The sequence below is a fragment of the Indicator indicator genome, chromosome 4 (genome assembly GCF_027791375.1).
Source record: "Indicator indicator isolate 239-I01 chromosome 4, UM_Iind_1.1, whole genome shotgun sequence".
Classification (NCBI taxonomy): domain Eukaryota; kingdom Metazoa; phylum Chordata; class Aves; order Piciformes; family Indicatoridae; genus Indicator; species Indicator indicator.
The window spans coordinates 26,299,695-26,314,050 of record NC_072013.1 but is presented as its reverse complement, the minus strand read 5'-3'; the positions used below and the strand labels follow the sequence as shown (position 1 = coordinate 26,314,050).

Sequence of the window (14,356 nt, the reverse complement as noted above, 5' to 3'; positions counted from 1 at the left end):
TTAACCACAGGAGAGAAGCAAATGCTAGAGCAGGGAACTAGAACTTCAGCAGACGAGTCCCCCAGCTTCCTGGCAATTTAATGGGGAACAAGCCTGTAATTTCAGAATAAAAACAGTGAAGCTGGTTAAAAGGCATGGAATTCCTATTTTCATGAAATGTTTTAATATTTAAAAATCCCACAACAGTCAGATTTGGAACACAAATCATTATATGCTGAATTTTCCACAAAACAGAAGTTTGCAAGAAAATGTTTAGGTTGTTATCTATTCATCTGCAGTTACTTCAAATGAAATAACCCAAGTAAACTGCTTATTGCAGATAGACCTGCTGCCTTCAAAACCAAAAGGCCCAGACAAAAAACTGCAGAATCAGATGAACATTATAATAAAAATAATAAAAACCATGTTGACAATTGACATGAACCAGATTACCCAGAAAAGTCGCGCAATGCATTGTTGACAAGCCATAGAAAAAATATACAATAAAAGCAAATTCTAAAAATGGAATTAAATCAAGGTCCTCAAAAGTGCCCCTCTGAGCACATGTTTATTATTAAGATGTTGTAAATTCACATGCTTTAGCACATAAAGATAAAACAGAATTAGTGGTACAAGCCTTCCCTCTCTTGCAAGCAGAATTTTCAGCTGCCAATTTGCCACTAAGTTTTGAACCAGGGATCCAGCCATAGGCCAGACCAGTCACTGGAAATAGTCCTATTTTAGTACGGCTCTTGGCCTTCAGCTATTAGGCTGAGAAGGATTAGCACTCATTGATGTTTTCAGATGTCAAAATAAGCATAACAGTTTAAGTCTGCTTTAGCTACTATTTTTGTTCGAGTTTCTGGGTTCATCTTGTGGCTTTGTGGTTAGGATGGTGGAGGGCTTCTGTTTCTAAGCCCAAAACAATGACTGCTGTGAATCTAGCTTAGACCTGCTCCAACAGAAGAACACCTTTGCTGGTGTGATGAAACAGCTGAGAAAAAACGGTTCTAATGCCATGGCATGCTTCTAACTATGACAGTGTATTTAAAAATCACAGAATTAAGGTGCGCAGATAAAAGTCCTCATCAAGCTGCCTAACACCACTGCATGAATCAGGACCAGAGCAAGGGTTAAAATTCAGACAGGCTCAGCTCCCTGTTCTAGGCTCATGGTCTTCAAACAAGCCAGGCTCAGGGCAGGAAAAAAACAATTTTTATTACTAAAAAAAGGGTGGTGGTTTTAAAGAGTTTCTTTGCCAAGAAATTACACATCTCATCATCTCATAAATCACTCCATGCACTGACAACTTAATTGCCAAAAGGTCATCCTGCTCATACTGAACAGCTGCTCCAGAATCTTTACCAGTTTAATGTTAACATTCCTAAAATGAGATTGAATTTATTTCCTCCTCTTTTGCAAGAGGCTCTATGATTTCGTGAGCTCGGAGGCATTCTGCAAGGACATCAGAAGGAAAAAAGAAACACAATATTCACCAAAGCTTTCTTCTAAGTCAAGATGCTACATGACCTCCATATTTCTGGCCTTGCAAATAATTATGTGTGTTTAGCTTAACTCATGCCAACACTTGCAGTGACCCAAAAAGGTCTAACAGTAGAATTAAGTAAGCGCACAAGCACTTGCAGACTCAGCACACCGCATGTTTGCCTCCATCAGCCATGAGGTTTGCTACTTACGCCATTTAAGCTCCCAAGATCCTTCACCCAGTGCTCATCTTTCTCCTTGTCATAGTTGATTACAGCATGCTGCTTATCGACACTGCGGGACTGGCAATGAAAGCACAATGAATGTGAGACCAGTCAGGCAAAAGAGACACTGTGAATCAAAGCAACATTTAGGCATTAAACTAACTTGATATGGGGAAGGAGGAGAGAGGGGGAAAGTAGGAAGGATTAAATATTATTTACTACAATAAATAAAGGATAAACAGTAAATGCCTCCAACACTCTTCAAACAGTTCACTGAAGACATACACTATTTGCAGAGGAAAAAGAATTAAAAATAAAGATCACTGAAGGCTGTCAAGACTATGCCATAATTTCAACAAAATATATCAATACATGCTGAAAACAAAGCCAGTCAACCAAAAGCCTGGGGGCAGGATCTCATCCAGGGTGAAACAGAAGAGCTCCACTTCTCATAAGCTGAAGCCAGTGGCTTCATCACTAGGGACACTCCTATTTGGGAGTATTTCTTCCTGTTTTTTAAAGAGAGAATCATCACTTTCTTAAGTTACAATCCAAACTTATTCACAATAATGTATACTGTTCCCAGGATTATGCCTAGGATGTTTTCCAAGCTGGAAAGAGGTTAGTAAACGTGAGATGAGAAAGAAAGCAACCATAAGAAAATCCAAATTTAAAGCTTGCTTTGAGAACACTGAACCAGACATTGATTTGCCATAGCGCACAAGTATCAAATACACTTTATCTTCCAAAGAGAGTACGATGCTTCGGCAGGAACACTGTCAGACTTCTGAGGAATAAGTGTTAGAATAAAATCTCTCAATGTTCAAATATGGCAGTACAGCTATGAAGACACCAGATACTCTGTATTTAGACCTACTGCCTCTCATAACTTAAATTCTTGCTGCAGTTGACCTCACTGGGTCACTGGAACCAGTCACTCCACCAGCACGTGCACACTGAGACCTCTCTGGTATCTCAGGCTGTGGAGGATACAGTGTGATACCAGAGCACCAAGGTGAGCCAGGCTCTTCCTCTTCCTGGACATCAACCAACAAGTTCTTGGTGAAAAGTACTTTCCTTTTCCCAAGTATAAACACGTTGGTTTCTACAACACCGTTCTCAGCAAGCCACTATCTATTTCCTTGTGAGCATGCAAAGGCAAATGTCGTTGCAGGGAAATTCCTTGGTGAAAGCACAAAGTGATTTTACCAGACAAACTGTTACCATTTGCAGGAGTTTCTTCTGCTCCTGCCAATCTCAAGTACATTTGTAATACTGAAAAAGATGATAAATGGCACCTCCTCCCCTTCAGAGCCTATGTCAGCCCAGGAGAACTGTCTTTCAGAATAACGGTGAAGTACCAATATGAAGTAAGCACATAATTGGCCAGAAGACTGCCCTTCCACCTTGTGATGTCCCTCACAGCATTCACAAGATGCCACCACAAGCAGAGGCAACGAGAAGGGCAAGTAACTCCAAGCCTCCAGCTGACCCACTAATACAGTAATCTATACACTACTGAATTTACAAGGTGTCAGCTCATATGAGTTACAGATGAAAAATGATGCAGCACTCATGCCTTACTGCTCAACCTGTGCTGCTTGGACAGCAATTACTCCCCAAAGAAACAAACAGCCAATGGGACAAACAGTGACAACACAGTCGAGAACACCCCAGTTTTATCACCTGCTATGTCAAGCCCTAAACATGGGAAGCAATGCACAGCAACACCCTCCCAGAAGGGGCACACACAAACATCTCACCCCCATGCAATTCCCAACACTTGGTATCTGACCCTGACCTCAACATAGGGCAGGTCTTAAACATTTGCAGTGTGAAGTTGCTGCTTCTCTCTGTTACAGATTCAGCCCCTCAGTCCAATTTGCAATCACCCAAGTAGCTGTTGAAGGCATGTGCAGCATAAGGTAAGAATGGTCCAGGTAAGGATGGTTGAGGGATGCCTCCCAGGACCTCCACCTCAGCACACAGTCCTTAGGGCAGGAATGTTTCCAGCCACTTCAAAGCAGCTGACAATTCAAGAGCTGGAGTTAGGTTGTACCTGACCTGCCACAGAGTTCTTCACTCTCGAAGAAGATACAAGACAGTCTCCTTCCACTGCCCTGCATGCTCAGGGTCCATCCCCACAATCACTGGATAGGAAACCGCTTTCCCCATCATGGGCATTTATATAATTATATTTCATCCTGCTAGACACAAGGTTCTTGCCTGCACAGCACAGGTGCAAGGTCTCCCCCACTGCCTCTGCTGCCCAAAGCTGCAGACAACACTGTTCCCAACAGGATGTGAAGGAATGTTGATTAGCTAGTGCAGCAGTGTTTGCTTTAGCTTTTTACAGCATGTCACAGACACTCATTTAAAGATTAACAGGATTTAGAAGTAGAACAATCCCTCTAGACTTCTTCCAAGGACAGAAAGGCTTCCACCTCAAAAAAAGATAATCCAGACAAAAAATTAGGGTAGATTTTATTTGGTACCTAGTCACAGATCATTTTAAAAAGGGTTTATTTCTGGGAACCAGCTGTCTCCCCAAAAAAATTCAATTTGCCCTGCATCTGACCCTGATGTAACTCAGCACAGTATTTGGGCTGCCATATTTTACAACAGCTGACTACAGCCACTCCAGGGTCCCAAACCAGACAAAGGTCATCACAGAAGAGCAGAGATGTATTCCAGCAGCAGGATATTCCCCTACACAGAAGTCAGAAGAGGTCACCAAAGAATCAATTTATGCCAGAACTTCTCTGTCTTCCAAGGAAGTTTCAGCTCTGTTTAAGCCAGAATCAATATGACATGAGAAATTTGACCCACAGTCCTGATACAACCTCCACTATCTTTAAAGAGTACATTGAGAACATGGCAAACTATTACATAGATTACCCTTCAGTGAAATTTCACACTTTTTTGGAGAAGAGAAGAAATTCGTTTATGATAAACCAGCAAACATTACAGGAACTGGCAGCAGGAGCTCCTAAGGGCTCATCTCCAAGGAAACTCAACTTAAAATAACTAAAATCACAACTTATTTATTTTGATGCAGACTTGCTAAAGGTCATTCTTACTTGAGAGTCAAGGTGTGGCTTATTTCAACATCAGTCACATTTAACATAAACCGTTCTTTCGTGCAGTGACAGCAGCAACCCAGCGGCTGATGCTTTTATTCTGAGAGGAGCAGACTGACTCAGTCCCACTTCCAAAGAAAAGACAAGTGTGGTAGTTTTAGGCTGTACCTTTAAAATTTTCCACAGATCTTGAACAGAAAGTGGTAAAATGTAAATAAATCACTATTGGGTGTAAAAAGGAAAATAATGATAAATTCTAAACAATCCCACTGGATAGATATCTACCATAAGAATTAGTTTGGTAAACAATCTTTCTCTCTTTTGGCTTACTCCCTCTGGGAGATATAACTTTGTTCTTCTGCTGGCTTCTGCTGACCTTAGCTGCATTGTTTTGGCTAAGTTCTAACAACTCTCTGCTCCTTTCTCTTGTCCATTTGTGTCCACAGGGGTAAGGAGGGCGGCAGGGAGTGGGAAGCTATTAGCAGCTCCCCTGGTTTTAGGGCCAGGTGGGTTCTTTTGCTGTTTATAAAGTGTAAATACCTGTAACTATTGTAAATACTGTGTATTTTGTACATATTCATTGCATTTCATTGTAGATTGTAGTTTTGCTCGTAAACACAGCTTCATTTGCTTCCAACTGAGCTGGTCTGGCAATTTAATGTTGGGGGGAATTTTCAACCCACCACAACCAGCCAGTTTCAGACTGGTAACAGCTGAGAGCCTGAAAACAGTCCTGTAGATGTCACTTCAGCCTAGCAAGCCAGTGATTTAAGAAGCTTGAGACAACACACATTACAGAGCAGCCCATGGGTGCAGAGTTCCCAACGGCCTGCAACACCACTGAAAAAATTTTTGCCATCTATAAATTGAAAAGCTACTACTAATTTGAATCACAAATGTAAGAGGACTCCTAGCTTAAATGCACAGTTGCACTGGATACTGCGCCTTGCTAATGATCAGTCACAACCTCTACAACAAAAGACTGATCCATCTGTCAAGCAGAAGTAAGATATGAATTTCCATAAAGTATTAAAAAGCCCTGAAGTGCCTGTACCCAGATGGTACACTCTCACAGTTTATCTTTTTAACTGGAAAAGCACTGGCAATGCGGTGAGCAGCCCTCTTGAGGCATGGCAAGGATCTCTGAGATTCTGCTTGGACCCAAGCAGCAAAACTAGAGCTAGAGCACCTCAGATGAAATTGAGAAGGGGCAAAGGCAACAGATGTCCTCCCTAAGCACTAGTGACCCACAGGCAGGAAAAAAGGTTACACTCATGACAGGCTGGAAATGAAGAAGGGACATAGCCTTCTCACCACATCCCAACACTGGACCTGTTATCAAATGAAAGCAACTTTCAGTAAAACCCAGCATGTGCTTTTCTGATTAAAAACATTTATACTTCTCTGAAGGCAAAACACAGACACTGATAGGTTACTGCATTTCCAGACATTAAAACCACTTCCTAATAAAAGGCCATCCTGCTTCTCTATCATACTATCTACAATACATCACATTTTAAATATCTAGCAGACAAAACACAGATGTGCCATTTGTCTTACAAGGAAAGAGACCTGGGGCTGTTTAGCATGGAAAAGATTGAGAGGGAATATGATCAGTGTTTACAAATACCTTAAGGGTGAGCATCAAGAAGATAGGGCCAGTCTCTTTTCACTAGCACTCTATGATAGGATGAGGGGCAACAGACACAAACTGCAACACAGGAGTTCCACCACAACATGCAGAAAAACTTCTTTGCTGTGAGGGTGCTGGAGTACTGGAACAGGCTGCCCAGTGAGGCTGTGGAGCCTCCATCTCTTGAGACTTTCCAAATACACCTGGACACATTCCTGTTTGACCTACCCTAGGTGATCCTGCTTTGGAAAAGGGATTGGACTCCAGAAGTCCCTTCCAACCCCTACTAGTCTGTGATTCTGCAATATGAAGACAGAGGTTATTTTACAGCTCCTCCTTTTTTTTCATGATCATATTAAGCAGATAGTCCAAATCAAACAGAAATGGTACCTCTGGGTCTGCCAGTTCTATAAAAGTACTTGCACCTTGGATTAAGAGCCTCCAATCAGACATACAACCAGGCAGCTCACTTGTGAATCTCCAAACTGCACACATCAAACTAGCAAAAGCCCCTGCTTAGCATGGGAGCAGCAGAAGCAGCTTCAGAGGCCTGCAAAGTCTCATGCTGGCTACGGATGCTGCAAATACCCTACAGCTTTGCATTTGGTGAAGGGTCTGATACACAGAACAGGGCACTTGGGATGAAAGCAAAAGCTGCAGAGATGCCAAGTAAAACCCACAGGGAAACAAGACCTGCTTAGGAAGGCAGAAGGATAAATACAGCCAGACAGCCTGCATTTCCCCACAGGGCCAGGGAGCAGACGCAGCTCAGCTGTCTACATAGATACAGATGATGCTTTTTCCCCCAGGAGAATTACCATGGGCAAAGACCTACTGCTCGGGGTTGAGATTTGGACCTAAGCCCTGTCAGCGCCGCAAGGCATCGTGGTATTGGAGATAAAATAAACAAACTAGAGCAGTTTCCCTATTCCTTGCTGCAGTCTGCTGTGCACGTCTGGCACAAGATAACTGCAGTATTCTGGTGGCAGCAAGCAATAAACATTTGCCCAAATATTTTCCATGGTGAACAGGTTACATTTCTGCAAATACTACGCTCTGCACAAGCATCCCAGTAAGGAAATACAAACCTCTTCTACTGTTTCACTTTAGAAGGGAAATAGGCAAAGCCAAATTAAAAAAAAAACAAACATAAAAATAAAACTTAAATCCCATGCATTTTGGCCTGAAAGGACTTTTGCTCCTCAGAAGTAAAACTCCAGGTAACATTTAATGACAGACACAGAAATTTGGTCTCCCTCTTGCCCCACAAAGCATTTCATAGAGTTGTGTATATGTACTTCAGTACTTTTCCAGAATAATAATGAATTCTCCACCCTGCCCCAGCCTGGTTTCAAATGTGATACTCCCACAAGAGGCAGCCGAACTGCAGTCTCCTACCTTCAGCTTTGTTGCAGTCAAGATCACAGGCTTAGCAGACCTGTAGCAGCACCAGGGCCTGAGTATTCATGCAAACAAATAAGGCACTGAACAAAAGAGAGAAATCCCCCAGGAAAACGAAACTGTAATCCCCACAGCCTAGAAAAAGGATTTGAAGGTTGGCATAGTTCCCATAATAACTTAACTCATTATTTTGGGGTCAAATGGGTTTTTGCTTTCTGGCTCCCCTTTCCCAAAGTCAAGCACTGGTTCAAGTGACCCAGGGTCAGATACTGACCACAGGCAGAGAATGTGCTGCCTGCAGATTCACTGGCTTTCTCTTCGTTTTACGTGGCCACCCAGAAGCATCATCTTAGGTGGAACAGAAGCCTGAATTTCTGTAGGACAGCCTAGCTACATGCTAATGCCTGGATTAGGATCTCAGACATTGCCTGCTCCAGAAAGAGTCAAACTTTCCCTCTGCAGGCCAGACTTCCAGCACCTTGCCAAGTGCATGCAGCCCTCTCACCCCTAATAACTACCTGCTTACAATGCCACCCACCATCACCTCTCTCCCTACCCTGTCTCTGGCAGCAAAGTCCCCTCCCAGCGTGTGGATCCTGCCATGCCTCCAGCCTCCTCAAACCACATTTCATCAGACATTGTAATCCTCCCATCAACTGCACACTAACAGAAAACAATGGGAGAGGCAAAAGCTAAGAAAACAACTCTAGGCCTGGAAATACGGGATGTGCATCCTTCCTCCCACAGATATTGTAAAGGCACCTACAAACACTACCTGTCCAAAAGCAGAGCTTTCCCAAGGCTAGATTCTTACCCTTCTACCTGTAAGACATCTACCTCCCTTGTGTGACACCTAATGACTCAGCAGTTCCCAATGCCCAGGAACTAACTGAGGTGCTGGTTTACACCCTCTGTGCAACTGCAGGAAAGTAGTGTAAGTGGGGCACCACTCTGTCCCAAGTACAGCTTGCCACTCCAGCCCCACACTTTTATGGGGGAAGAGATTGGGATACAAAAGGCAGCAGAGACTCCCCAGGCTTCTACCAGGAGCTCCCAATGCAGAAAATACCTGAGTGATGGAGGGATACTTCTGCATCACAATGAACTCACCTAGAAGTACCAGGAAAAAGACAATATACCAAGTTCACACCATCTGCTTCCTCCCAGCACAATAGTGTAGACAAACCACCCCACACCTACTCACGCTTGTTTATGTACATACTTACTAAACTACATAGGAGAGACATCATACAACCAAGCATGGCCCAGGGAAGGATACATCAGGTCAATCTGAGCAGATGTCACAGAGTTCACCACCACACTGTGTTATTTGAAGAGTGTGCCATGCACCCTGTGTACCACAGACAGAACAGATCCTGCAGGGAAAAATTATCCAGTAGCAATACACTAACAGATTGCATCTTCATGCCTATGTATGCAGGGGCAGAAGCAGGATTACACAGGCAATCTTCCCACTGGTATGGCATAACTGCTGTGCAGTTACACACACTTGATGTTCCTTCAGTGCCTAAAATACTTGTAATTCCCTACCTTTTACCAAAGCAAGCTAAAGAGAGGAAAAGTATCTATTCAAGCAGTATTGTTTCTGTCCATATGATTCACCAGCAGAACTAACTTGTATGTTCAGTTTACAAGCCCCTGGCACTTGAACTGACTAACTGGTATCATAAGCAGCATGCGATGTACCATACGGGCCAGTGACAGATGCTGGGCTAGCAGCTTTCACAGCTGTCTGCCAGCCCCAGACTAAAAGCAAGTCCAGACCCATCCCAGGCCTAAAAAAGATGTTGCTCCCCAGTCATGTCCAGTAATGTTCACTTTCCCCACACTGAATGGCTTCTGCCCTTATCTGCATCACTCTGCACCTTTGCAAGTTCCACCGCTCCTCCCCTCACTCTGCTTAAATGACAGACTACTTATGCCTCCCTGCTCAGCCAAATCTTAATATGTTGGGAGGAATTTCCAACCCACCACATTACTGCTCTTTTGAGTAGAAATTAAATGACTAGATGCAAAGATCTGGCCTTTGGCTTCCTGAAACACAGGTCAAGAGGTTGAGCAAATACTCTGGAAGTATCATCACACTCTTAGCTTGACCTTGGCAGTTTCCTCGACAGGTGCTTTGGCCACCATCTAAATCAGGATACCAGGCTAGATGAACCTTGATCTAATCTAGCACAGTTGCTCTTACATGTAAACCCCCAGACTTATGCATTCTTGCACCTAGATCTTCTTGGCCGAAGCTCCAATCCATTCCCTCACAACCTTGCTCCCAGATGAAATATGACTTAAGATGACAGTATCAAAAAAGTCCCTGCTGACCACATGCAAACTCCAGCTTTTTTTTTTCAAAGGTTTGGAACTTGGTCAAACTCATTTAGATTATTGAGAGAGGAGAAAATCACCTCCAACTTAGGCATTCATTCTTGAAAAGCATTAATTTCCTTTGCCTGCCCCCGCTTCCCACCCCTTAGCTCTACAATGCCAGAACTTGAAAGAACAGGTCAAATATACTTTTAAACAGTTTACAGGAAGGAAATGCCATTTTCTCTTAGTTGCTCACAGCAAAGACCAAAGAAAGGAGCTGATCCCATCCAGAACACACTGCCCAAAACAGAAGTCTGGAAAATAAACTCTCATCCCAAACAGTTACAAAGTTTAGCAGAGTTATAAGCAATTGCAAACAGCATCTTCTGATAGGAGGTGTCAAACTGGACAAAGGCACAAGCCAGAACACACCATGCCATCTGCACCTACTTCTGCTGTAACTCACCCTTACGTGTACATGCTCACCCAGTATAGGACAATAGCATGCCCAAACCATGGCTCTAAAGAGAGGGAAATAAGGAAGCACTGGTTAAACATTTTGCTTTCCCAAATTTCTAGCAAACATTTCCTCTCAAGCAAAAAAAAAGGGAAATTATGACCCTGCTTTCCCTTCTGTTAAATATTTACAATTAGTAAAAATGCAAAAGATGCTTTCTCTAGGGGCAGAAGGAAAAGTTTTCATGGTTAAGGGAAAATTTTGAGTTATGTTATGGGTATTTAGTAATGGGACAAACAAGAAGCAAATGGTCAAAGCTGATAAAAATAACAACTATATTGCAAGGGGGGAAATTACTTTTTTCAAGATCATCCACAAAAATCTCTTATTTAAAAAAAATATATACATTTTCAGATAATTACTTCCTACCATCACCAAGCTTCACAGAAAAAACATCCCAGTGCCAGTTAGTGAATGTCTAGATTTTCATACTCCTGATGTTTGTTAACTGTTAACTGAAGAGAGACAGTGAGACTGTTGAAGAAATCAAGCACTATTCTTCAGAAAAAGAGCTGAACTGAGCCCCTGACTCTGTGCAATAACACCATGCATGACAAGTTACACAGCATTTTCATCCATGCATCAACATTCAAACCCAATGTAAATCTCGCATTTATGTGTACTAGAAGCTTTACAGTGCTGCAAAAACATTTAAAGTATTTCCAATCCTCTTAGTAGGTATAGAAGATTTCAAGGCAGATTATGTTTCCCCACTATCAAACCTACCTAATTTTAAACTTAAAGGCTCTAGTTTTCTTCACGTCTTTGTTAACCAGAAAGCAAATCTAATACCTGTATGAAATAAGCGAACACCAGTGAAACTAAATCTTGGTTGTTTGGTGACTAAGCCATCATTTTTGCCATTTAGGGATCTGATACCTTGAGACATGTTCCAAGAACACTCCTAAAACAGTAAAATAAGAAAGGCAAGACTACAAGGTCTCCAGGACAATGGTTTGCACTAATACACATGATCTCAACAAGGAACCATAAACCTTATCATGATGAAATCACTAAGCAGTACCAGTCTTAGAGATGAAAACCCACTGACCAGGTCATCCAGTCCATTCCCCAGACAAACCAGTCTGCTCCCAGTTGTGCATTTTAAGGGATTAAAATCTTGAAATAGGTAAGAAAAATAACTGTGCAGTGAATACACAGTTTCAGGGGCAGTATCACAGAAATAGTACAGGCACAAACACTGTCACAAGAGCTCTCTCCATCTGCTCTGATAACTGCCCTGTTTCTTAAGTTTTTCCCAAGACGAATGATTGTGCCAATCTGCACGATTTTGTGACATGGACAGCCACAGTAGGAAAAAGTCTATTTTTAGATTTCATCCTCCATTTGCTCAAGCACAATTTTGCTTGAGCATCAAGTCTCTGTTCACAGTCTCTCTTCTGCACTGAGACTTACTACAATCACCTCAGTCAGAGCCCAGGATAGCTCTGGAAAACATCTTCATAAACAAACAGCTAGGAAAACAATGTGCTGTGATGTTCAAAATAGGACATTACACATGATCCTAGAAAAAAACTTTATTACTGAAGACAGTAAACTAGCATGTTTATAAAGGGCCACATGTAAATCACCCCACAAACATAAGCAGCTGACTTTTGCAGACAATCCAGAGCCTTCAAAATCATGATATAACGAAAACCTCCTTTAATATCATCACCTATAAGCCCCCAAACACAAGCACTTCACTCTCATAGGTACTGCTAGCTCCACCAGGAATCACAACCCATTTACCTTGTAGAAAAGAGCATGGCAAATGAAAAACATCACAAGGTTGCTAGTCCACACTCAACACTGACAAGCCAGCTCAGACTTGCAAAGAAGCATGAAATACTCTGCATGGTATGGAATGGTCATAATCCATGCTGTGCGGTTAACCCCGAAAGTAACCAGAGAAACCAGCGATGCATTTTAAGCATAACTGAAATCTGGGTACTTTAAATTCAGGGTGCACAATTTGAGACATGTGACTCCTGGAGTGCTGAAACTGATAGAAAAAAAAACCACCACAATTACTTTCAAAAGGTATTAAGATGGACGGTTGAAAACTCAGGCTGTCTTTGGAAATCAAGGCCACCGTGCATGTTATCTCCCTTCAAGTCACAAAAGAACACAGCAATCAGGTTTCTGAGTCAAATGCAGACTTACAGAAAGTATCAGGACATTTTTAATGTCTCATCTTTACATGCCTCATCAGTCAGACATGTACAAACATGAAATAAAAGATATAATGATTCATGGGAAAAACCCAAACAATCTGCTATTAGAGTATGCTTCATTCTACCACTGCAGCACAATCTTGCCATTCACTATCAGCTAGCAGAGCAGGAGAAACACTGCAAGCTCTCCTTTTGTGGACACTAACACCTTATCACAGCTAGACAACACTTTGCCTTCCAAGCACAGCTTGTACAAGAACTTATACCCACCCTAAGCAGGCCCCTTGCTAGCATATCACACAAAACCTCTGCAGTAACTCCAAACACAGACTGCTTGGTAAATCATCAGCATTTAGGACATACCTGTGACCAGGTCAGGAGTGGAAATTTTGAGGAAGGAACCCCATTGTGCAGGCTTCCTCATTTTAACACCAAAAGGAACATTTGCCACCTTTGCAACCTTTGCAAAAGGGGGACAGGCAGGTTCAATCAAACTGTGGTTGGTTGGTCGGTTGGTTTTGCATTTAAGTACTCCTGGCATGGGACTAGCAGAACCAACAATTTAATTCTGAGCTTCTACAAATTCCTGAGCTAAACTGCTCCTGTCAAAAGCTCTTTGCAAGATTCCAGCTCCATTTGTCAAGTATCAGACCACAGACAACACTTCAAACACACTGGATTAGGTCCAGCAGAGACATATGCTGCTATGGCAAGCACTAACAGAATCTCCAAGTTTGCCTAAGTAACACAATTACTTTGGCAAGAGGTCATTGCCTTAGTCACCCTGCCAAAACAGGTAAGAGTTTCTCTGTTAAACATCAGTATTTTTAATAAAGAAAGCCTAAATGAGAGATAGAAGCACTGACAACATAATCAAAGTTCAAGAAAAAAACAGGCAAACAAAAATCCCTGCCCCATTCAAATCACACATACTAGTAAACAGTGCACATATTAAAAGCTACAAAAACCAGCAGCATAATTGCAGATCAGGACAGAATGATATGTCTGTGCTTACTGCTTCTAGTAGCATCAGCTCCTATCCATCTGATGATATGGCAATTTGAAAGAAACATCACTTGTAGTTTCACAAACATATGACATCTTCATGGGAACCACAGACTCAACATAAAAACAGCAGTTCCTTTTAAAAGATGCCATTTCAAGAAAGTATGCAGCATCTCTACAGATTCCCAGCATTTCATTCACATCTACTGCATTTTCAGAAAAAGGGAAAAAAACCAAACCAACACATTACCTGGAGCATCAGTTCACAGTCATCTCTGCCAACAAATATCATCTCCCGAGGGAGCCGGTGGCGAATACCGGTGCTGCTCACCAAGAACCACGAAGTCACGCTCATTTTGGCACTTGGCACTTAATCTTTATACATCCTAAACACAAAAATATGTCACAGTGAATTGTTAATGAAGCCTGTAAGTATTCCAGTGCTGCAGCTCCCAAATTTCCCTGTGCCATGGAACCCATGCTGCCTCTTGCACATCTGTCTGAAATGTCTCATGGCAACAAGCAGT

General features: G+C 42.3%; 1 protein-coding gene across 1 annotated transcript in view; it reads right to left on the bottom strand.

Moving 5' to 3' along the window:
• Positions 1 to 14,184, bottom strand: part of CEP170B (centrosomal protein 170B) — a 52,516-nt gene extending 38,332 nt beyond the window's left edge. Inside the window, exons 1-2 of the mRNA XM_054400309.1 lie at positions 14,080 to 14,184; positions 1,677 to 1,766 (exon numbers count right to left, since the gene is read on the bottom strand). Of these exons, the coding sequence (XP_054256284.1) occupies positions 1,677 to 1,766; positions 14,080 to 14,184 (195 nt within the window). The remainder of the gene's footprint in view (positions 1 to 1,676; positions 1,767 to 14,079) is intronic.
• Between the last annotated feature and the right edge of the window lie 172 nt (positions 14,185 to 14,356).